The 25,736-nt window shown below is 28.0% G+C and overlaps 1 protein-coding gene across 2 annotated transcripts; it reads right to left on the minus strand.

Annotated features, from left to right (window-relative positions):
• Nucleotides 1-11,134: 11,134 nt before the first annotated feature.
• Nucleotides 11,135-25,353, minus strand: LOC119608002 (protein wingless). 2 transcript variants are annotated; one of them, XM_037962205.1, is made up of 5 exons: nt 24,680-25,353; nt 22,633-22,895; nt 15,047-15,348; nt 12,576-12,985; nt 11,135-12,465 (listed from the first exon to the last, which is right to left on the minus strand). In XM_037962205.1, exons 1-5 carry the CDS (start codon nt 24,787-24,789, stop codon nt 12,159-12,161), a joined length of 1,392 nt encoding a protein of 463 aa, XP_037818133.1. In that variant the 5' UTR covers nt 24,790-25,353; the 3' UTR covers nt 11,135-12,158. The 2 variants fall into 2 exon arrangements, with proteins under 2 accessions (XP_037818133.1, XP_037818134.1); XM_037962206.1 differs by lacking the exon at nt 24,680-25,353 and adding an exon at nt 23,808-23,848.
• Between the last annotated feature and the right edge of the window lie 383 nt (nt 25,354-25,736).

Genomic DNA, 25,736 nt, shown 5'->3' on the forward strand with positions numbered 1-25,736 from the left:
ATTGTGTTTGTTTTTGGACAACAAAATTAAAAAAAAAAAACTGAAAAGTTAACAGTAACAGAAGTAATGTCACACTCTTTAATACACAATACTAATAATGTAAGTTAAACCAAAAAACAGAAGACTTAAGTAAAAAGACATCATTAACAACAAACCACCCAGCAAAAACTTATATTACTTAGTTTAGCTCAGTGATGACATTTGAACCAAGTACTTAAGTATCACGCTCGCTTAAAAATAGGGAGTTAAGTTATAATTTACTTAGATCGCCTACAATGACAGAGACCTTCTAAATAATGCAGACGTTCTGTAGTACACATTGAAAAGTAAGTTGTTGGGTAACTACTAATCATTACCATGTTTTTGCTGGGTACATAACAACAGCATCATCTTCATCATTGTGGCTAAATGAATGTGGCTTGTTGTATTTCAAACAATTTTATTTTATTTGTTGTTATTTTAAAATAAACTAACAACAACAACAAAATAAAACGTGTGGCGTCTGCAATTATCTAACCTTTATTGGATTTTTGCTGTTCATTTGTAATTGAAGCAACTATGGAAGATGGTCAAGAGGGAAATGAAGAAGAATGTTAGAGAACTGGAAACATCTAAAAGCAACCAAGCGTCACTAACAGAACATGCTAAAACATGACATGTTACAACAATTGTCTTTTAGCACATCACACAAAACCAACAACATCATAGATAGATCAATTCGGAGATGGAAAATTAAGTATTATTGTATTTTTTGATCTCCCGAATACAAAACGACCTTCGCGAAAAAGTTATTCTTTAATGAAAAATAAAAAAAAAATTAAAAGCTCTTTTGTGTAAAAAGCTCTTTTTTGTGAAACAAACTCTTATGTTGGAATAAGTTTAATTTTTTGACAAATACTTTTTGGTAAAAAGGGTCTTTTTGTTGACAAGCTCTCGAATACAATAAAAGCTTCGCGAAAAAGTTCTTCTTTGATGAAAAAAAATTAAAAAGCTCTTTTGTGTAAAAAGCTCTTTTTTGTGAAACAAACTCTTCTGTTGCAATAAGTTAAATTTTTTGACAAATACTTTTTGCTAAAAAAGCTCTTTTTGCTCAAAAAGTTCTTTTTGCTAAAAAAGCTCTTTTTGCTAAAAAAAAGCTCTTTTTGTTGAAAAAGTTCTTCTTTTATAAAAAAATAAATCTGTTTGCCAAAAGACTCTTTTTGAAATAATTTTTTTTGGAAAAAGCTCTTTTACGTAAAAGTTGTTTCTAGTAAAAAGCTCCTTTTTAAAGCTTATTTATGTAAAAAGGTTTTTTTTTTGTAAAAAGCTCTTTTTGTGAAAAAGCTGTATCTGCCAAAGGTCTTTTTTGTAAAACAAACTCATCTGTTGTAATAAGTTCCATTTTTTGAAAATACTTTTTGGTAGAAAGCTATTTTTGCTGAAAAAGCCCTTTTTGTTAAAAAAGTTCTTCTTTTATGAAAAAACTATTTTGTTTGCCAAAAGACAATTTTTGAAATAACTTTTTTTTTGGAAAAAGCTCTTTTATGTAAAAGTTGTTTCGAGTACAAGGCTCTTTTTTTTAAAGCTCTTTTATGTAAAAATGTTTTTTTGTGTAAAAAGCTCGTTTTTGTGAAAAAGCTGTATCTGCTAAAATCAGTTTTTGTGAATTAATTTTTTCACATTATAAAGTTTTGCTAATAATTCTAGTTAATTGACTAATCAATAGTCCACTCCCTAGACTAGTGTATTTATTGGTCAACAGGTCCCAGACTAATCTAAGGTCAGCTCTATAGACTAGTCCTTAGACAAAGTCCATAGAATAATCCAAACTGTTTATCCTTGAACTATTCAGAGTATAGAACTATAGAAGACCAGTTCATAGAATAGGAGTAAGACATTTCCTTAGACTAATCTTTGGACTAGTTTATTAACTAGTCATTTTACTAGGGCTAATCTTATCCAAAACTGGTCTTAGGATTTGTAAAGGTCTATAGGCTAGCACTGGGATATAGACTAGTCAACATAATAGTCATCATAGGCAGTCCAAACTAGACCAAAGTCTTAGATTAGTCCATGGACTAGTTGACAGATACAACAGTCACAAGTCCATGGAATAGATAATAGAAAAAATTCGAAAATTAATTCCAAAAAAAGTACAATTAAAACAAAAAATTTAAACTTAAATTTTCCATGCCTGAACCAAATAACACACATCAATAAACAAACTGAAATCATTACCACACCAAAGCTCCAAACTACTCTACTCCACTCTAGCATTACCGCCACCGGTGGACAATAAAAATACCAAAAAGTCCAATAAGAATCGATGGACCAGAACAAGCGAACGAACGTACAAATGACTGACTGACTCAGTAAGCGTGTGTTAATGTAAAGAAATATGAGGAAACATGAAGTTTTTCCAAATGACAAAACACTTCCACACACTACACAATGATTTGTTGTTGTTGTTTTTTTTTATTTTTTATAAAAGAATTCATTTGGTTTTGACCATAAAAAGCTACTCTGGTTGTATTTTATTTTTGTTCAGAATGCGCTTGTACGCGTGCGCATCATTCTTGTCCCAAATATGGCAACATTGTTTAAAGTCCAACTAACAATAAATGTTAAACACTAGACACTTCAAGTATGCAACAAACACATGAAAACACACGTACACACACACACACAAATGTTCTATTGCTGCTAAAATTGTTAATCCACATTTCTTCCAAGATTTCGCGTAAGTCTTCCTTTAGGGAGAACACTTTATTTTATGGCTGTTTGTATATTAAGTACATACGCACGTCTAAATTCTAAAACACTGTTAAGATCAATTGAACGATCTATCGTTCGATCGATTGATCCACAACCAACCAACGAACGTACGAGAGATCGTTCTTCATTCTCTTCTGATGCCACTGACGCGACCAAAGTTACAGACGATTATTTTTTGACGCCGTCTATTGTCTACAAAGACAACAATTGTCGCCTTGGTGTGCCATATTTGTTGTAACTGGCATTTGTGTCACATGCTTTTCTTTTCCACCTCAACTGATCTCTCTCTCTGAAATTGCTTCTGTGTGGATGGATAGTTGGTTGGTTACTTGGTTGGTGGTTGGTTGGTGGCATTGTTTTCTTAGGCCCCTCCACTGAATGAATGTTTAGTATGAATGACTGGCGGACCAAAGTGTTGATTTCGTTTTTCCTTGTTTTAGTTTTATTATGAAATCCCCAATGTACAACTCTAGGAAAACTTTATATTGAGCATTTGTTGCTGTTGCTGTTACTGCTGCTGCTGTAGCTTTTACTGTCGTTGTGGTCCATTGTCTGTGGTGGTTTGACAATTTTCAATACTTTCAACACTTATTATGGCATATTGATTATTATGGCTTATTATGGTTTCCCATTCTTTATTTTCTATCCATCTAGCCATTGTCCCCACTCTATGGATTCCTTTGTAAGTTAGTAACTAAGAATGTATGTATGTAAGTGCGTGTGTTTTCTTCCAATTAATTGTTAAAAGTTGTCATAGGTTTGAGAGTATGTTCTTGTATCGGTGTATTGTGTGTGTTAATTAGATTTAAGCTAAACATGAGTGGCCTCATGTTTTATGGCATGTTTTCTATTGATTCTATTGTATCTGGGGAGAAATTAAAAACGGTTTTGTTAATTTATTTAAGCCAACCTTTTCCGGGATGAATAACACCATAATATAATAGAAAAAATAGTAATAATAAAGAATACAATGTTTTAATTATTAATTCCTGATGGTATCTTCATTGATTCATCAGTTTCAAGAACATGATGCTGTATGATCTAATCTACTTTAAGGATGTATATTTGTCTCTAAGGATTTTTGAGTGCTAATGTATAGAAAACAAGTACATACATATCTGCTTTATCTTATCAGTTGAGGAAAACAAACCGTTGTAACAGCAATTTAAAAAAAAATGTAATTATGATTTGTTATAAATTACTTTTTGTTGTTTGTTTTCAAGATTGATTGTATTATATGATTAGTAAGTAATAGTAAAAGCTTTAGAAATATGTTCATCATTGTGCAGTAGGATGCTTTTCTTTTGCAATTCTTAATTTCAAGTTTTTGTAAAAAAATCTATTTTTGATGAAAAAGCTCTCTTTTGGTGAAAAAGCTTTTTATGGTGAAAAAGCTCTTTATGGTGAAAAAACTGTTTTGTTAATATATGTGCTTTTTCATTAATACAATTTTTTCGAATAAAAAAAGCTTTTGGTGAAAAAGCTCTATTTTGTTAAAAAAAGCTCCTTTTGTTAAAATGGTTTTTATGTTGAAAAAACTGTTTTTTTAATATACGTATGTAGCTTTTTCATTAATACAATATTTTCAAATAAAAAAAGCTTTTGGCGAAAAGAGGTTTTTTAATTTTTATGTTAAAAAGCTTTATTGGGCATTTTCGTTTGAAAGCTCTTTTGGAAAAAGTAGCTTTTTAGTGAAAACCTCTTGTTAAAACATTTTTGGGCAAAAGCTCTTTTTGCGAAAAAGCTTTCTTTGCCAACAATCAAAAACAAATTTTACTAAAAATAATTTCTTTGAAAACCTTGTTTTCTTTCATAAAAATTTTTTAGAAAGCTGTTCAGTGAAGAAAGCTCTTTTTCGAAAAAAAGTTTTAGTGAAAGGATCATGTCTGTAAAGCTATGGAAAACTTTTTGTATTAAGTTTTATCAAAACGCCAGAATTTTTTTTTTTAAAAGAGTTCTTCAAAATTTATGTTTTCTTATTATAAAGAAAACTTTCTGTTTTAGTCCTCCAGTATTCAAATTCTACAAAATAAAAGTTTTTTTTTTTAATTCTTCGCTAAAAGATTACAAAAAACCAACAGCTTTGCAATAAATGAAATCTCATAAATTTTTAAATGACTTCTTTGTACAGAGTTAAGAATCTTGAGAATCTAAGTAACATTTTCACTGGTATTTTTCGCCACAATTATCATCAATCATTTTAACTTTCATTATACTAGATCGTTTACAATGATGGCAACTACATACATTCATATTTCTATCTCTACTACTGACACAAAAGCATTTTCCTTTTCAGTATTCTGTAATGCTTCTTTGTAGCACCATCATTGTTGTCTTCTTCTTCTACTACTTCTATTCTGTTGTTTCTTTACGCATTCCACCATTAATTTAACATCACTTCAACATAAGTGACTGTCTTGTACGAATGTCATTTGTATGGTAACGCTTGACAGGACAACGACAAAATGATACTCATTGTCAACACAGACATTTACACAAAAGACTGCAAAAGACACAGAAAATAAAAGCTAAAAATAAGTGTAGAAAAACGCTGAAAAGGAAGAAGAAAAAAAAAAGCTCCAAGAAAAAGGAGCAGGAATTCAATAAAATTAACAAAAAGCTTTAAAACACAACAAATACATGGCACTTTTAAGCAGAAGAATTGTAACAATATCGAACTAAAAATAACAACAACCAGCAAGTTTCACCACCAACAGATCGTGCAACAAACGCAACAACCACTCAGTCACTGCATACCATTGTGCGAGTACTCAACGTCGTCATATTGTAGTTGCTGTCTTAGGACTGTGACGGTGTTGTTGCTGGTAAATCGCAGGAAGAAACAGAAAATTAATTTAACTTAAAGATAGTTTAATCAAAAGCATATTAAACGAGTCATACATTATTATATTTGACAATAACGAAAGGAGCAGACAACAACAGCAGCAGCACAACAACATACATATATATTCATCTTTAAATGTTGTTGTTGTAACAACACACAGCAACATTGAAAGAGCAACAATATTATTTTAAACATGAATATGAGTATGACATGGTATGGAATGGTATAAGTGACAGGACATAAACAGAAGTAAGGGAATACTACATACAAAGTTCGATAAAGGGATCTTGATGATCATGCTGCTGTTGTAGTTGTTGTTGAAAATGATTACCTTCGCAAAACATAAGCGCGATCATCCGCAATGTCAAACAGATTTCAAGTGACATTGTTGACATTTATAGCAGAGCATACAATGATCAAAACTATTCGTACAACTTCTACTGCCAGCAGGAGTAAGGTATGCAGATAACCCTTTACTGGAGAGTTTTGCTCTGTGAGAGCTGCACACTGTTCGTTCGTTCATTCATTTACTTTTCTTTATGGTGATCAGTATTCATTGATCACCACCAAACAAAACTGTCATCATCTTAAGTTGGAATGGTTGTAGTTGTTGTCTTTCTTTCTTTCTTGCCCAGCAGATCATCATTATAATTATCATTATAATTTTATTTTAAAATGATCATTAAGTTTGTTAAGATTTTTAAAGTATTACTTAAAACCTTTAATACTTCTCATACCAACAACGACTGCAATTGTGGACAGTATTTATTGCCTGAAACTTCTTTTTAGTTTTTTTTTTCTCCTTTACAATATTATTGATCATGAGAAAAATATTCAGCAATTGGGAGATCATCACACATACATACACGCCACAATGTTGGAGAAAAGAAACCAAAAGTCATCAGAGGAGTTGAAGAAGAAGATGATGAAAAAAAAAAATACCCAACAATAACGATGCAAAAACTACAGAAAAAATTTTGTCTTCTAGATCAGCTGCTGTCAACATTGTTGAATGCGACTGGAATCTGTAGCAATTGTTGACAGTTTGAATTGTGAATTGTCCATATGAACAATGCAAACACAAACAACGACAGCAAATACAACAACAAAAACTTCCAAAGATTACAGTGACATTAAAAAGGAGATGATTTAACTGACAACCAAATACTTCAATTCAATGAATGAAGAAAAAAAAAAAAAACAACGACTTAAACAGCACTACAGCAAATATCACCACAACACTTTGACAATTTCAAATTGTTGCAAACATTATAATTTCTCAGATTTGGAAGAAGATATTTTTAAAAGGTTTCATTTACTTAAGCCGAGTTTAGAGATTTTATGGCATTTGAACAGAAATATTCTAATCGATTCTAATTGGAATCTTCAAATTGAGTCAATAATCGATATCAAATCAACTTAATTCTAGTTGCTACAAATCGATTCTATTTTGGTCGATCCCCATTCTACTTGATTACAATGGAATCTTTTTAAGTTATTCTTAGGGAATCATTCTCTTCTTCTCTTTTCTGTTCTAGTCGACTCCAATCGTCTTAATACGAATCGATTCAAATCGAGTCTATGCTACATGATGTCAAACAATTGCAATATGTTCGTCCGATTTCAATTGGCATTTAACTAGTCGTTTCCAATCGAATATATTCTAATCGATTACAATCAATTATTGATTCCAATCGATCCATTTATACTGGTAGATTCCAATAGACTATATGCTAATCGATTACAATCAAATGTTCATTCCATCGATTATCTTTGATTCTATTCTAATTGATTTTAATTAGCTCTATTCTAGTCGACTCCATTTCTAGTCGATTCGAATCGACTCTATTCTATGTGATTCCAAACAATTCCTATATGTCAATTACTTACTCCAATCGATCCATTTGAACTGGCCGATTCTAATCAACCATGTTCTAATAGATAACAATTAATTGTTATATTCGATTATATTCGATTACAATTGACTCTATTCTAATCGATTCTAATTGGCTCTGTTCTAGTCGACTCGAATAGATTCTATTCCAACCCTAGTTTACTCTATTGTAATCGAATCCAAGCGGTTTTATTAATGTATATTCTAGTTGATTCCAATCGATTTCAATTCACACTATTTCCAATTAAATCCCATCGGATATATTCCAGTTTCCAATCGTTTATATTCTCGTTTCTTCCAGTCGATTACATTCTCGTCGATTTCTTGAAACAGTGCTCACAAAGACAAAATTCTAAAACCAAAGTAAAGCCGGATTAAGCTTGAATTGAAATGTCAGAAGTATCTATTTATTTAATTTATTTATTTAGCCAACGGTTTCAGTTACAAATCAGCAGCCAGTTTTCAGAAGTAGTAATTTACTTTAAGCTTAAGATTATAATTATTTGTAATTGAACTATTAATATGCCACACACCGATGTAGAAACACACGATTTTATATTTACTTTAATGGTACACAGACAACAGACATGAATTGAAATCAACATTTATTCTTAAATACATTTCTAAATTGTCACTCGAATTGATTTGGTTTTACAGTCATTTATTCAATCATTTCTTCTCATGCAGGTGATGACGGCTGACTGATCTTTTGGCCAACTTCTTTATCATCATTAGTAATTTACGTCTAATGACAATTGGTAACACGACTAAATCATTAATATATTTATATGTATATACATATGTGAGAGGCAACAATACTTGCAAGTAAGTAATAGATTTAATTAAAATTATGCTGTGATGGTTTGAATGCTTAAGGAGCTGTTTTTGTTTGTTTGCAAATGAAATGGAAATTGCTTTCTATAAATGCTGTGTTTAATATATTTGAAATTTACAATTACTCAATGTGCAATCGTCATGAAAATGTTAATTTGAGAATTTTAAAATACAAATGTGTTTTTCTTGTAGTTTTCCTAAGGGAATCATGAAATTGAAAGGAATTATATTAAGAAATGTATTGAACAAAAGTGAAAATAAAGCTATTTTAAATTTCAAATTATTTTATTGATTTTATACTGTTATGCAACAAAAATTTTTCTTAGAAATTGCGTCTATTGAACTCTATTATCGTTGATTTCAGACAACTTTTCTTTATTCGTTTACATTGCATCTAAGGTTTTGATTCCAAAACTGTTCTACTAAAGATTCAATATGAATGAATATAATCAAGTCGGTTTCAATTCGTTTACATCGATTCTATTCGAGTCTATTCGGTCGATCGATATTGATTACAATCGATCCTATTTTTATCGATTGAGTTTTACCCATTGAGTTTATTCTTGCGGATACCATTAGACTCTATTCTGATCTATTGTAAATGACCCTATTTTAGTCCATTTGTCTGTTTCCTAGCCGATTCTGTTCTACTCCTATTTTCCTACTATTTTCTGGTCGATTCCATCGACTATTTTCTAATCTACTCCAATCAACTCTGTTGTAATTAACTAAAATCGACTCTATTCTATTCAATTCCATTCAACTCTAATCTATTCGATTTCAATAGACTCTACATTAGTCGATTCAAGTCGACTCTGTTCTAGTCAATTCCATTCTAATCGATTCGTCTGTATTCGATAGACTCTCTTCTAATCGATTTCAATCGACTTTATACTCGACTTTATTACACTACTGTAATCGATTCCACTCGACTCTATTCTAGTCGATTCCACTCGACTCTATTGTAATCGATTTCAATCAACTCTATATTCGACTCTATTCTACTCGGTTCCAATCGTCTCTACTGTAATCGATTCCAATTAACTCTATTCTGGTCGATTCCATTATTCGATTCCAATCGACTGTGTTCTTGTCTATTGTAATCGACTCTATTCTAGTCGATTCCATTCAACTCTATTCTTCGAATCCAATCAGTTATTCTTGTGGAGTCAATTGACTTATTTTAATCGATTCACATAGACTCTATTCTAGTCGAGACCAATCGACTCTATTCGATTCTATTCAACTCTATTCTTCGACTCTATTTAAAAATTCCATTCGCTATTCTTGTGGATTCTATTTACACTGTTTTAATCGATTCCAATCGACTCTATTCTTGCCTATCCCAATCGACTCTATTGTAGTCGAGTCCAATCGACTCAATTCTATTCGATTCCATTCTAATCTATTCTTCGACTCTATTTTAATAGTCTCCAATCGATTATTCTAGTGGATTCTATTGACTCTACTTTAAACGATTCCAATCGACTCAATTCTAGTTGTTTCCAATTGACTCTTTTCTATTCGATTCCAATCGAAGCTATTCTAGTTGAGTCCAATCGGCTCTATTCTATTTGATTCCATTCGACTGTTTTCTTGTAGCGTCCAATCGATTCTATTCCATTCGACTTATAGTCGATTCCAATCGATTCTACTATAAGCGATCGACCATTCTTGTGGATGCATTTGACTCTATTGACTTTGTTCTAGTCTATTCCAATCGATTCTATTCTTGTCAATACTACTCATCGAATCTATTGTTATCGATTTCATTCAAGTCGATACCAATTGTGCCCTATTCCAGTCGATTCCAACTATTCTTATCGATTATAATAGGTTATATTCTAATTGATTACAATCGACTCGATTTCTAATCGATTACAGTCGACTCTCATGAATGCAATTGGTTCTATTCTAATTGAATTCAATTGACTCGATTTCATTTGAAATACCAGTGATCTTAATCTAATAGATGCTAAACACTCATTCATGTGGATTTCAATAGACTTTAGTCCAGACATTTCCACTTAGCTCAATTGCTGTCAGTTCCATCGACTCCATTTAATCGATTTTGAATTCACCACTCTTTTCTAATGCAGTCAGTCGAATTTTCCTTCGATTCCAATTGCCTCTATTCTAGTTCGATTCCGTTGAATGGCAATCGAACATCTTTTCTGTTACGGTTCATCATTGCCCCCAGCTTTTAGAAGCTTTCTAAAGTTTTTTTATTCTAACCCTAAAAGAAAAACAATTTACTTTTTTTATGTTTTTAATACAAAATTTTATTTTCCATTTTATGTTTTTTTTATGCAATTCTTTTTTAAGTTTTTTATGAGTTTGTTTGTATTTTTGTAAAGATTTCATTTCAAAATTCAACCAATTCAGAAATTCTCTATATATATATATATAAATCGACATGATATTTATGTAAATAAATTAATTATAAATATAAAAAAAAAATTCATCAATAATAATACAAAAAAATAAAAATAAAGATTATTTATATATAAAAATAATAATATTTTAAATGTATATATAATTAACTTAGACATTTACTTAAGTACAATAATTACGTATTAAATTAAGTATTTTAACTTACAAAAAAAATATAAGAACTAAACTAATTATTAAGTAATTACAGCTAATAATTACAAATTAAATTAAATTTTTAGTACATAATAATTATGAATAATATTTACAAAAGTTTTTATGTATATAAAAAAATATATAATTAAACTTAAAAATACTTTTTAACTTCTTACAAACATTTTTCAAAATTCAATACAAAATTAATTTTGCATCCAACCAACAAAATTCAGTCTTTAAAAACAAATTAATTCGTTTAATTAATTTTCGTTTTTTTTTATTATTATTGTGGGAAATGCATTTTGTTTTAGTTTTAATTAAAAATTTTAAACAATTTGTTGCAAAATTGCTTTAAATTTATTTTACTTAATTAGCTAATAAACTGGGCTTTAAGGTTTCTCATGTTAAGATCTCTAGTTTTTAAGGGAGTTATAATGAGAGAGAGAGAGTTAGAGATTTAGCAAGAGTTATAGAGAGCAAATTACTCAGGCTTTTAGGTTTAAATTTAATACTGCTAGAAAAGTTTTTTTGTTTAAACTTTGTTTTTTTTTTTTTAAATTAATTAGTAATTTTGTTTTTTTTATGTTTTTTTATAATTTTTTTTTTTTTTTGTGTAAAGATTTCGAGTTATTTTTTTACAAATGAGAGTTATTTATAGAGAATAGGACGGTTTGCTTGTTTATAAATGTAAATTTTATGTGTTTTTTTTTTCAAAATAAATTATTTAAATCCAGCGCTTAAGTAAAGTCTAAAGCGTTTTTAATTTTTTTTTTTTTTTTTGTATTTTTAAATTTTTTTGTTGTTTTAATAAATTAGACCACACAATTTGCATTTTTTTTTAAATTTTTTTGTTTTGCTTTAAAAATAAATTCTTATTGACATTTACAAAGTATGGCAAATTAATTTTTTGTCAAAATCATTCATTGATTTCATTGTACTCGTGTGGTTGGCAAATTATTAATTTTTTTTCATTATTTACGGCAAGCCAAGGGATTTTTTTTATAAATACATTGTACAAGAAAAATTGTTTATAAAATTAAAAAATTAAAAAAAATATATATATATTCAAACAAATAACAAGCCTTGTTCTAGGACAAGGTCTACTTTTATACTCTGAATACGCTTAAAGAAACGTATATGCTGTGTGTAAATGTGTGTGTGTAAGATGATAATGATGATCATGCAGATGATGATAATGTTGTTGTTGTAGATGATATTATTGCCAGCGCCAGCTGTGCTGTTGCTTTACAGACACGTGTGTATCGTTTTCTTCGTTCGACACAATTTACACTTGACTTCACAACACCAGTGGAATGTGCAGGCACAACGTTCGACTACCACCACTTCTTGGGTACGATAGCCACGGCCACAGCACATCAGATCACAACCATCTACACCAATCGAGGTATCATTACACTGGCGTCCATGTGTACCCTGGATGCCTAGGCGCAAGTTTTTCTCACAGAATGAGGGTGAGGGTTCCAAGTAGACAATGTCTTTGGTGCCTGGTGGCTTATGATCGGGATTGTGGGGTTTCAATTGGAAGGAATATCTAAAAAGATAATAAAATAAAGAGAAGTAACCGTTTAGTAAAGAAGTTTATCAAGGATTTTAGTCAGACATATTTTTTTTCAATAAAATTAACAGTTTTGCTAAACTTACCTATTATTTTTTTTGCCCTGTCTTTGTCTGCCACGCACTGAATTGCGCGATACAGCATTCGAGGAGGTGGGTAAACTATTGGGTGACGGCATATTTGGATGATGTTTCACTACATGTTCATCATTTAACATTCTATCCTCATCGTAAGCATTAGGACTGGCCGCATTTGGGGATATAACCGATGATGAAGAACCCACTGCATTGGGACTGTTGGCAGTACCCACAGCATTAGCACTACCGCTGGGTCTTAAACTATTGCTCATCATGACACGAGAGGCGCCATCGAAACGATCCTTAAGATTATCGCCAATAACACGGAAATTGGCCAAACGCATCCAGCAGGTTTTCACCGTACAGGAACCAGACATACCATGACATTTACATTCTTGACGCATTTCAGCTTGTACATGCTAAAATAAAAGTACAGAAAAGAAATAAAGGAAAATTAGTATTTTTTTAAATTTATTTATTTTCTTAAGCTTAAAATGACTTCATTAGTAAATCTTTTTGCTTTTTCGTTGCCGTGTAAGCTCAAAATATAATTTATGTGCTGCTCATTTTTGACATTTTATGGCGTATTAAGAGCCACCCTTCTGTGCATTAATATGTTTTCCACTTAATTATTTTGGCTTTAAAAGCTATAGGTTTTCTTTCTTGCTGCAGTTTTGTGGCAGCAACTAAGAAAACCACGATCAGGTAGGTTTTTTTTTCAAAAAAAAAAAAAAAAAAGCTTTTACGGATTTGTTATACAAGACGCGTGCAACAGTCTCTGGGGAGTAGAAAGAAGTTTGTAGAAAAAAAACCAAAACATGAGCATGATCTGCACATTTGCAACATTATTAAAAACCAATAAATGTTGTTGTTGTTGTTGTTGCAGTTGCTGTAAAAGAACAATAATCACCAAACTACTTGGTGGGGGGGTCTATGTTGCTGTTTTAACTTCAACAACAAAAAATTGCATATGGCCAAAAAGTATTTACCCAGCATGAGGTCAATTTTTATTATAACTTGCTGTTGTTGTTGATATTATTACAACGCACCATACAACATATTTTAAGCTTTAGTTTAAAACCTTAAGAGGAGGTCGTTTGTATGTTCATGTTGTTGGCTACAACTTAAAAAAAAAAACAAAACGACTTAATTTTTTTTTATTTTTTTCATTTTTTTGGTTTGGTTTAGTTGCCGTGGTTTTCAGGCAATTGCCAATGCAATTTTCTGTAACACAAACTACAAGCTCAATGGCATATTAATTGCTAAACAACAGCAACAGCTTTAACAGGCAGCGAACATAAACGATAACAGCAACAAAATAAAGTCATCGTTGTTGTTAAAGCTTAAAGTTAATGAAACGTTTTAATATGGGGAAAGAGATAACAAAGTTGCTATGTAACAATTAACGGCGTTGAAAAGAAGCTAGAAAAAAGCTTTTGCTCTTTACTAAACTATATAAACAAGTAGTTTTAAACAAAAGCTTTAATATTTAAAAGAAAATTTTACTAAACGCCGTTAACAGATTTTGAAAATGCCAAAGCTTTCATGTTTTAAAGAGAGCTTGAAAGAAGCAACTTCAAAGCAAAAGCTTACATAATGTTTTGAAACTTTTGTTTAATGAAACTAGTTGAAAAGGCTTTATAGCAGAAGTTGATCAAGGACTTCAACTTTAATTTAAACCGGCGGCCTTTAAACGTTAAACTATTTGCTAACTCTGAAGTTTCTTGCCTTAACAACAACTGAGAATGAATATTGCATGCGCCTGATCATGTAATAAAAATTGAAATTTGTGTTTTTTTTAGAGCACAGAGGATTAGTAGAAAAATTTATAGCAATATTAAGGATTTTTTTGTTTGTTTGGCATTATATAGCTTTAAAATTAAAAGCATAAATGTATATTAATTGTAATAAACTCTAGCAACTGTTGAAATGTTGAGAGACAAACACAAAAAAAAGCTGTCAACATTTTTAATATATGATCCTCTCAACAGTAACAACTCCCAATACTTAAACAGCATGTTATATAAAAATTTATCTTAAAACTCAAATAGTAACAACAGTACTTGTTGGTGTTTTTGTTGTAGTTATTGTATTACCCAAAGTACTTAAAGAAGTGTAAGAGGAGTAACTCTTCTACTAGTTTAAAGGGGCGTTTGGTAATATATCGTCAAGTAGTTTAAGAGTTTTTAATGATTAGACGATCACTACTACTACTAGTTCAAATAGTTTAGCAATAGTTTTTTAGTCAGCATGTGGTCTACAGGAGTCTAAGGAAGCTTTTTTTTGTTGGTTAAACATTAAAGTTATGTAGTTGTTGGCACAATTAATGAGCATCACACACACACACGCACGCACACAGTAAGTTGTATAAACAACAATTTGCCAATATATTAGATAGTTTGTTTTATGTTTAAACTTAAAGGGGGTCTCTGGCTTTATTATAAACATAAAATAAATACTTATATATATAGAATACTTACCGCTCTGCCAGCTTCGTTGTTGTGTAAATTCATTTTTTCTCTCAAATTACGGCCACGTTCACCAGTATCAACGAATTCGCGGGAGAATTTGAAACCGAAACCAATATTATCAGAACAGCCACCCCATTCCCAATCTCTAACACCAGCCACACTGCCAGCTTGAGCATTAGCTTGAGGAGATCTCGATTGATGACTGTAGTCACAGGTGCAGGATTCTATGGAACCCTCACTGCAGGCTCTGGCAATGGAGTGTGTAACAGCAGCACTAGTGATGGCATAAATAAAACCAGTCTCACGGCAACCTAAAAAAAGACCAAGAAAATGTTTAATTAATTTGAGGAGTTACTTTAAGGTGGTCGGTCGGTCAGTCGGCTCTTAACCATTTTAAAGCTTTTCTTGTCAAATTTATTTTCAAAATTAAATTTTGACAAGATAACTACTTTTGCCACCCAGCTAGTGGATTTTTCAAAATTTATGAGTTTTATTTCATTTCAGACAAAACAAAAAAAAAAAAAAAAATAATCTTTATCATGTTTATGAATAATAGCACTTGTCTTTAAAATGTTTCTTGTTGTTGTTTTTTTCTTAATTTTATATTTATGATTTACATTGTTGGTCAATTATGACACTTCAAGTAATCACTGCCACCAAATAATGTTTATTCATATTTATTTTTTATGACAATGAATAAGAGAAGATGAGATTGAGATGATCTTGATCATCAAGTGCCTAGCTAGATGTAGTGGTAGTAGTTGTTTATAGTTTGTCTGTCTGTGATGCTGCTGGTCTCTTTAGGTCCCCTAAAGGATTTGTTTCGAACAATGGAAATTGAATTTTTATGTTCATTTCAAGTGTTTTTGTTTTTTTTTTTTGTTTTCTTTATGTTTTTAGTCAGCTACTGCTAGTTTTTGTTAATGTTTATCAGATGTGCTAAACAATATATTTAAAGAAACCAGGAGACACACTAGACATTTATGACAAATGTTGTGTTTTTTTCATTTTTCAGGAATGTAATAAATTTCTTAAAAAGGAAAGAATTATTTGAAAATTTTAAGTAAAATTTTTTGAAATATTGGGTATTATGATAGAATTTTTTTGGAAAATCAATAAAACCACTCAAGGAACTGAAATTTTTTTGAGCTAATAACAAGTTTAGTTAAAAATTTGTAGTTTTGTTAAGCGCTGGTTATGTGGGAATCTAATTTGTTGAACTTAGCTTTGTTTAACTTAAACTTAGTTGAACTAAAGCTTTGTTTAACTTAAACTTCGTTAAACTTAAGCTTTGTTTAACTTAAGCTTTATTAAACTTAGGCTTGGTTAAACTTAAGCTTTGTTAAACTTAAGCTTTGTTAAACTGAAGCTTTGTTAAACTTAAGCTTTGTTAAACCTAAGCTTTATTAAACTTAAGCTTTTTTCAACTTAAGCTTTATTAAATTTAAGCTTTGTTAAACCTAAGCTTTATTAAACTTAAGCTTTGTTAAACTTAAGCTTTATTAAATTTAAGCTTTGTTTAACTTAAGCTTTGTTAAACTTAAGCTTTGTTGAACATAAGCTTTGTTGAACTTAAGCTCTCTTTAACTTAAACTTAGTTAAACTTAAGCTTTGTTTAACTTAAACTTTGTTAAACTTAAGCTTTTTTAAACTTAAGCTTAGTGAAACCTAAGCTTTATTAAACTTAAGCTTTAATTTAGCTTTATTAAACTTTAATTTTATAAAATTCTGCTTTGTGAAAGTCAAGTTTTGTTTAAAACTCTAGTTTTATTGAACTTCGATTTGTTAAAACTCTGCTTATGTTAAAACCTACTTTACTTAAGCTGCTTGCAGACCTACTTAAAGGTTTCTTTTTAAAACTTTAAACCTAATTTTTGTTCAATTTAATACTCATATTGAATATAAAGTCCTTTTTTATACAAATATCATATGCATATATGGTTTTGGATTTATATTATATAAATCCCTGAGAACTAAAACACAAAAACACTCACAACTTAAGTCTTTGTCGAAACCCAAAAAAGGGTCACTTTAAAACACACACACAAACTACAAATGTTTTGTTTAAAACTCAACAGATCAGCAGTCTGTGCAAAGAATTTAAACAAAAAATCAACATGCTTAAAACTCAAGGGTGCTCTGTTTAAAGATTTAAATAGAACAAAAGGATCACTTGGCAATTTTACTACTGCTATTTAAAAAAAAGAAGATCAATTACAATTGCACAATCAAATGAAAACAATTTAAGAGCAATATTAAAAAAAAAAGATTTAAATAAAACTGACCACGCCTCTTGAAATTTCAAAAAAAATCCTTTTTTTTTGGAACGGAAATCCGTTTGGTTTAAAAGCAAAAACTATTTATTTTTTTAACAAAAACATATCAAATTTCCCCCAAAAAGGAAGAGGCGTTTAAATAAAATTCTTTTTTTTATGCCCAAAAAAAAAATTAGTTTTTTGTTAAATAACTTAATTTCAGCAAATTTGTAGCCGTGTGTGTTTTGTTATCAGTTCATGATCTTGTTTAAATTAGTTATTTTGTGTAATATTTTTATTTATTTGAACAACAACCGCGCCCTTTTTCACTACATATTTCAAAGTAAAGCATTTCATTTTCAGTGTTTTTTAGCAATATAACGCCTTTTTTAATAAATTTTTGTTTTATTTAACTAAAAAACACAAAAACATTTAAAAAAAGATAACATGACTCACTTGCTGTTAAACAAGTAATAAGTTTTATGTCATTCATTAAATTGTTGTTGTTTTTATTTTCATATTTGAAATTTTTACTTAAAAAGTGTTTAACTGTTAACGTGCAGGTATTTTTTGTATAAAGGTTTGAGTTGTACCTGTTCAAAAAAAAATATTTAAAAAAATATCACAACTTTAATTTCTTGGGTGTTCTTCCCTACTAAGACTTTAACAACTGATAAATTTTTATATAGTTTTGCTGGAATTTGTGGCTTTATATTACAACCTTTAACTAAATATTTATTTGGGTTTGATTTCTAAAGAAATTTTCTTTCATCTATTTGTATCAATAATCTTGTAATTATATTTGTTTTTTGTAAATTGTTAATATTTGTTTGTGAAATGTTAAGGTAAACATTTAACTGGAATTTGTTACAATTCTATTACATAAAGTACACATAGTTAGAGAATTCCCCGAATTGTGTTTTTGGAGTTCTAAAAATGGTTTTAATTTCCTGTTTTTTTAAAGGGCGTTAATTGACATTAAACTCTTCAAATTAATACAAATTACAAATGACATTTCATCTGTCAACACTTAAAATAAAAAAAAATTTTGTCGTTTAATTTGAAATTTAGGAAGTAGATATTTAAATTTAAAAAAAAATCGAAGAAATTTTCTTTAAAGTGAAAGAAAAATTTGAAAGCTTTATATAATTTTGCTTTAAAAAGCTTTAGAACCAATAAAATTGTTAATAACCTAATCTGTAACAAACAAAATTGTTACAAAAAACTTTGTTTTAAAGTTTGCTGAAAATATAGCTTTAAAAGCTGTAAGGTTTTAAAAAACTCAATTAGCTAAGAAACTAAACAAAAGCTTTAGAAAAAGCTTAATTTTTTTACAACTAAACTGATACCGTGATAAATGTTAACTAAGCGCTACTATTAGCTTTAAATCTTTATATAAATTTTACTTAAAAAGCTTTAAAACTTCAAAAAAATAAGAAACAAAAGAAAAATTTTATAGCTTTATATAATTTTGCTTTAAAAAGCTTTAGAATTAATAAAATTATTAAAAACCTAAGCTGTACAAACAAAATTGTTATAAAAAAGCTTTGTTTGTTTTAAAGTTTGCTAAAAATTTAGCTTTAAAAGCTGTAAGAATTTAAAATATTCAATTAGCTAAGAAACTAAACAAAAGCTTTAGAAAAAGCTTAATTTTTTTTAAGAATAAACTGATAGAGTGATAAATGTTAACTAAAAAGCTTTAAAACTTCAAAGAAGTAAGAAGCTGATTGAAAAGTCACAAAAAGTTTAAACAAAAGCTTAATGTTTGCAGAAACTTGTAAGCAGTTACTTGTTGGCGTGATAAATGTTAACTTAGCGCTACTATTAGCTTAAACTCTTTATAGAAATGTTACTTAAAAAGCTTTAAAACTTCAAACAAATAAGGAGTACTTTGAAATTTCATAAAAAGTTTAAACAAAAGCTAAATGTTTGCAGAAGCTTGTAAGTAGTTACTTATTAGCGTGATAAATGTAAACTATTAGCTTAAAAGCTTTATATAAAATTTATTTAAAAAGCTTTAAAACTTTAAACAAGTAAGAAGCTTATTGAAAAGTTATAATAAGTTTAAACAAAAGCTTAAATTTTGCAAAAGCGTAGAAGTAGTTTCTTGTTAAACATTACAAACTTTTTAACTAAATAGTTTATAAACATATTTGAACAAAAGCTTTAAAAAAGCTGGTTTTTAAGCTAAGTTTAAAAGTTTATATTACAACAAAAGCTTTTAATGTTTTAGGCCAAAGATTTTATAATATTTCAAGGAAATTTTTGTCTACTTTTTTTAATTAATAATAGTTTGTCATATTTTTGGGAAGTTTAAAAATAAGCTTGATTAATTTATTTTTTTTTTTCTTCTTTTTTATAAATTTTTCTAATAGAAAACATCATATATCAAAAAAAAATTTGTTTCCTTAGAACCAAAATTTTCATAAATATCTTAATTTATTGTCTAGGAATTAAAAAACTAAAAATCTTGTGTAATCTTTTAAGCCAATTTGTTCTGCTAACTACATTTTTTTTTAAACCCCTAACAAAACTAAATTTACTACAAAAGTCAACGCCCAAAGGAAATTTACTTCTATTTTTTTGTGGAAATTTTCAAATCTCTAAACCTAATTGATTTAACATAGAAACCCAGATAGAAGAAAGAAAAAACTAACAAGCAATTTGCAAACTGCAAAGTTGGTTTAAAGAGAAAAAAAAGGATGTCAAACAAAAGAATAGTTTAAGTAATCAAGGCGTAACAAATTCAGCTACAAATTCTTACGTTTAAATTTAGTTTAGTTCAGCTGTTAGATAATTTATAGAAAAAAGGTTTAGAATAAAGGGAAAACATATAAATTTTTTTGTTTAATGGCCAGCAGTAGTTTAGGCGGGTGTTAATGGTTCTTTAAAAAGGTGTTAATTATTTTCCTATAAAAAGTAATGTAATTGACATTAAACAGCAAAAAACTATAAAAAAAGAAATCTTACAAAAATGTATCACTTAAGATACTTGACAAATCATAAAATTGTAGTTTATGACTAAAAACAATTTCAATCATTCAACTGTACTACAGTTTTATGGAGTTTTGAAATAACGAAAACAATTCTACAATGAGGCGTTTTGTAATAATAAAATATTGAGTTTATTACTTAATTGTGTTGAAAAGACAGGACACAGGTAATAAATTCTTAGCTCATGCCACATTTGTATAGCCCTAACACACATACTCTTTCATTCTTCTTTTCTCCTCTCCTTTTGCTTTCATTGTGACTTTTTTTAAATGTCATAAATTATAAATATTTCAACAATACCTTAGTAGGTTTTCATTTATAAAGTAGCAAAATTTAATATTTCTCGAAAATTAGCTTTTTCCCGTTTTTTTCCCAAAAATTCATTCTTTTAAACAAATGTTTGAAAAAAATTTTGATTGATTGTCAAGTTGTGTTTATGTCTTTGTTGAGAGAGCCAGCGGAGAAGAGTGTGGGCTTTGTTGCAAAGAAATGCACAAATGTCTTATTTAATTAACATACACTTGACAAGCTGTCATTATGTCAATATGATTTTACAAGAGCAACAACAGCAACAAACACCACAACAATTCTTTAGAGAAACAAAAAAAGAAACAGAATTGAAGAAAACCAGAGTTATTGTTTTCGTTTTGTTTTTATTGGGGTTTTCTTTCACAAAAAAACATTTCAAAACAATAAATGTCATTCATTCGAAATTTTGAAAATTTTTCAAAATTGCAGAAATCCAAAGAAAAGGCTTGAACAATGAAAATTTGGATTAGTGGGAAAAGAATTAAAAATTTTTGGGAAAATTTGAAAGTGTTAAGATCTCGAATATTGAAAAATTTTGGAAAAATTCGAATTTTGAAAAATTTGATTATTGAAAATTTTATAAAAATTCGAATATTGAAAATCTTCGACAAATTCGAATCTTGAAAATTTTAGAAAAAATCGAAAATTAAAAATCTTTGACAAATTCGAATCTTAAAATTTTTTGACAAATTCAAATATTAAAAAATTTCGTAAAAATTCAAATTTTGAAAATTTTTAAAAATTTTCGTTTTTTTAATTTTTGATTCAGATTCAATAATTACAATTTTTTAAAATTTTAATATTAAATATTGCAATTCCTTTTAAAATTTAAAATATTGAAATTTAAAAAAAATCGAATATCGAAATTTGTAAAAAAAATTCGAATTTTGTAAAATTTTTAATGAATTCGAATATTGAAATTTTTCAAACTTGAACATATTAAAAAAATTTGATATTGAAAAATTTTCAATGAATTCGAATATCGAAATTTTTGAAAATTTTTTTAAATTTGAAAATTTGCAAAAAATTTGAATATTGAACATTTTTTAAATTTGTAAATTTTTTAAAGAATTAGAATATTGAAAATATAAAAAAATTCGTATATTGAACATTTTTTAAATTTGAAGAATTTTTAAATATTTCGAATATTAACAATTTTTTAAATTTGAAAAAATTTAAAAATTTTCAAAAAATTTGAATATTCAAAAATTATTTTAAATTTGAAAATTTTTCAAAAAATTCGAATATTAAAAATTTTTTAAATTTGAAAATTTGCAAAAAATTGGAATATTGAAAATTTTTTCGATTGGAAAATTTTCAAAAAAATTAGAATATTGAAAATATTAAAATTTTTTAAATTTGAAAATTTTCAAAAAATTTGAATATTGAAAATTTTTATTAAATTGGAAAATTTTCAAAAACTCGAATATTGCAAATTTTAAAAATTTCGAAAAATTAGAATATTTGAAAGCAATTAATGTTGAAAATTTTGTTGTTGTTTTTGTTGTTAATAATTTTCATTGATTTAAAGTGTTTTTTGTGTTATTTTTGTTGTTGTCTTTTTGAGATTTTAACCAAAAAACCACATAAATTTTCCACAAAAACAAAAATGCTCAACACTCAAGGATTTTGTTAATGTTGTTTTGTTGTTGTTATTTTATATAAAAACCACTTTAAACAAAGATGTAAACTAACATATCAACCTCTTTTTTTAAGGAAAATGATTGTCATTAACATTTTAGTTTGAAGACTTCTTATAAAGAAAAAAAGGGTACCACAACAACAACAACAATAAATATGTAACATATGCAATATTGTTGTTATGATTTTATGAAATATCAAATTACAAAACAAGCTAAAAAGTACTTGACCAGAACAACTACATTTTTTTTTTTTTTTTGAACAAATAAAACTCAAAAGGACAACCCACAAACATAATTTTGGTTTCAAAAACTCAAGCGCCACTTTTATAACTAAGAGCCTCAAATTACCAACTGTGGGAATAATTTAAAAATGTTAGTTTTGTGATTTTCTTACCTCTATCGACAATTTTTCCAAATAGATTTTTGCCTCTTAGAAAATTACGCGTTGAACAATTCCAACGACGATTTCTAAACTGATGTTGACATTCGCTTATAGCCAAATTGGCTCCCTTAACTAAGGCGCCCAAAACACCGGGATTGTCACGCACCAAACGTCTTTGTTTTCTTCTTAAGGTTGTATGTATGGCGGGATCAACATACATAATACCCGAACTAATGGGTGAGATATTATTTGGTTCACCTACTTTGGCAATGCCCCTGTAAGAAGATAATAGTTAGAAAAAAAGAAATAATTAGAAAATGTTTGTATTTAATTAAAGGTTTTCTTAAATAAAATTGTTAAAAAAATTTTAAAGCTTGAGTGATTTTGTTGAGGAATTTTTTGTGGTTTGTTTAAAAATTTAATTAGGGAAAGTTTTTTTTCTTTTTTTGGTCTTGTTTGAAGTAAAAACACCTGATTTGGTTTGATTTTTTTTCTTTTTGGTAAAGAAATGAAAATTTTGTTAATAAAGTCTTTGTTTTTTTTTTAAATAATTGTTATGTTTTTTTTAAGAAGTTAAGTAAGCAATTGTTGGTTTTTTAAACTAGTTTGAAAACCTCACACGTTGTGGTTTAGTTTTTGTTTTAATTGTTAATAATATATGGCCGCCGTTTATAAGTTTTATGGTTTAATTTATTTTAAACATTAAGCTTAAGTTGTTGCAAAATTTAGTTTGAAAATTGCTCTTACAATTATTGAGACAATCAATGTTGGTTTGCTTAGTCTGAACAGAGTAATACTCTAGGGGTTTGTTTTTTTTAATATTTAAGCAGTTACAGTCTCCTAGGCAAGTAGTTATTGTTGTTTTTGCTTAAACTTATAAATATTTAAAAATTTAATTAATTAGAAAAAACCAATAAAGAATTTTTCCTTTTTCCTTTTTATAAATAAAGCAAAAGTTGTTGAAAACTTTTTTACAAAAACTTAAACTTTTATGTTAAATTTTTTTTTGTATATTTCTTCTAACAAATAGTTGTCACAATTTCTTTTGTTTATATGTATTATTTTGTCCAAGAAAACGTTAATAGAATATTTAATTAAAATTCAAGCTTAAGATTTCGTAAGCAACAGCTTCCGTCCAAAATTAAAAGAAAAAAAACTCAAAAAGAAATTTTTTTGTTTAAACTCACACGTTCATAAAACTATGTTACAGAGTTCATGGCATGTGCTGATGATGGCTTACAACTGTTTTGTTTTAAATTTAAAACTTTTTTTTATAGTTAATTTTAGTTTTTACTACTTCAGCTGTTTTTTTCTTCTTTTTTGTTTCATCAGTTAAGCCTCAGTCCCTTGGTCTAGCATGATCAGCTGAATAGTTTTGTTTGTTTTATTAATACTACTTTTTTTTCTTGGCTTTAAGTTAAGTGTCTCAGTTTGTTTTTTTGTCTGTTTGTTTTGTGATCTTAAGTCATTTTAGCGGAAGTGCTAATTTTTAAAGGAAATATAAATCAATTTTTTTTATTTGGAGATGTTTGTTGTTGTTTTTTTTTCTTGTTTTTTGAAATAAACTATATTTTGTTTATATTAAAACAAAAATTTTATGTTTCTAAACAATAAAAAAAGATTTAAGACACCAACTTGCTTTAAAAGCCTCAAAATTTAAATTAAAAAACAAAAGACTTAAGCAACAAGAGTAAATTATCTAAACAACAATTACATCAATAAATGTTTAGGAAAAAACTAATAGAAATGAAAATTTTAAAAGTTTCGAATAGAAATTAGTATAAAATTTATAAAAAATATAAAATTTTTAATTAATTAAAAAAAAATATACAAAAATTTAACAAAATTTTCCAATTTAGAAAAAAAAAATTTTGAAAATTTTTATTAGAAATTAAAACATAAATTTAAAAAGATTTTGAAACAAATTTTTTAAAATTTTTTAAAAACAAACAAAATTTTTTAAAATTTCCCAAAAATTTCAAAATTTTTAATAAAAATTTCTATTAATTTATCCCTCAGCTTTAAAACTTTTCAAAAACTGCTTTTTTGTTAAACTTACCACCACATGGAACCTCTCCCCCGGCCAGGTTTATGTTTAGCCTCGGCTTTGGTTAATGCTAAACTGGCCAATAAAACCGTTAAAAGTCTTAAAATTGTAAATAAATCCATTGTGTGTTGTTGTTAATGTGTTTATTTAATTAATTTAAAAATAAATTTTGAAATTCTTATTTTTTTTTCTACTTAATTTAAAGGCAATTTAATGCCTAACACTTTTTTTTATATATTTGTTGTTGTTTTTCTTTTTTTGCTCAAAACACCAGCTAATTTTAAAAATTAACACTTTTTTTGTAATAAATAATCTTTTTTTAAAAGCAATTTCACGTTCAATTTAAGCCGTTCAATTAGAAAATTAAATAAACTTGCAGTTTATTTCATTTAAAAACATTTTTGTTAAAAATTTGTTTTCTGTTAAAAGCGTCGGGGTTTTTTTATAATATTTAATGTAAAACAACTTTATCTTTTATTTTTTCAAAAACTTATAATCATTTTTCTTTAAATTCGTATATTTTTTATATTAAGATTTTCTTCTAAAACACTTTTATTCATAAGGTTTTATTATTTTATTCAAAATTTTCTTGTTGTTCATTTAGTTTTAGTTTTTTTCTTTATTTCTTGTTAAACCACGAGTAGTTTTAATTCTGTGTTACCCGGTTTAGTGCCAACATTAAACTGATTGTGTTCGAGTTCTTTTGCTACACTTCAATATCTGTCGTTTTTTTTTTCTTCTTCTTGTGTTTTCAATTTCATTTCATGTTTTGTTTTGTTATGTTTCTTACATTGTGTGTTTTCATGATTGTTGTTGTTTGGTTTATTTGTTTTTGTTTTTTTATTTTGTATTTTTCTCATCATCACACACTGTGCGTTCGTTCATCTCTATATGTTTGTTTTTTTGTGTTGATGATCGTCACATTAACTAAAACCAAAAACAAATACTAAACTCTGACACACACAATCAAATACACAAAACAAAACCCATACTCACACTCACACACTTAGTAAAAACAACAATGAGAGTGCAAAAAAACAAACATAAACGCCTTCCGTTTTACTCTCGT

The sequence above is a fragment of the Lucilia sericata genome, unplaced genomic scaffold, assembly GCF_015586225.1.
Source record: "Lucilia sericata isolate MDLA Ls3-8-SP2 unplaced genomic scaffold, ASM1558622v1 Contig000774F_arrow, whole genome shotgun sequence".
Classification (NCBI taxonomy): domain Eukaryota; kingdom Metazoa; phylum Arthropoda; class Insecta; order Diptera; family Calliphoridae; genus Lucilia; species Lucilia sericata.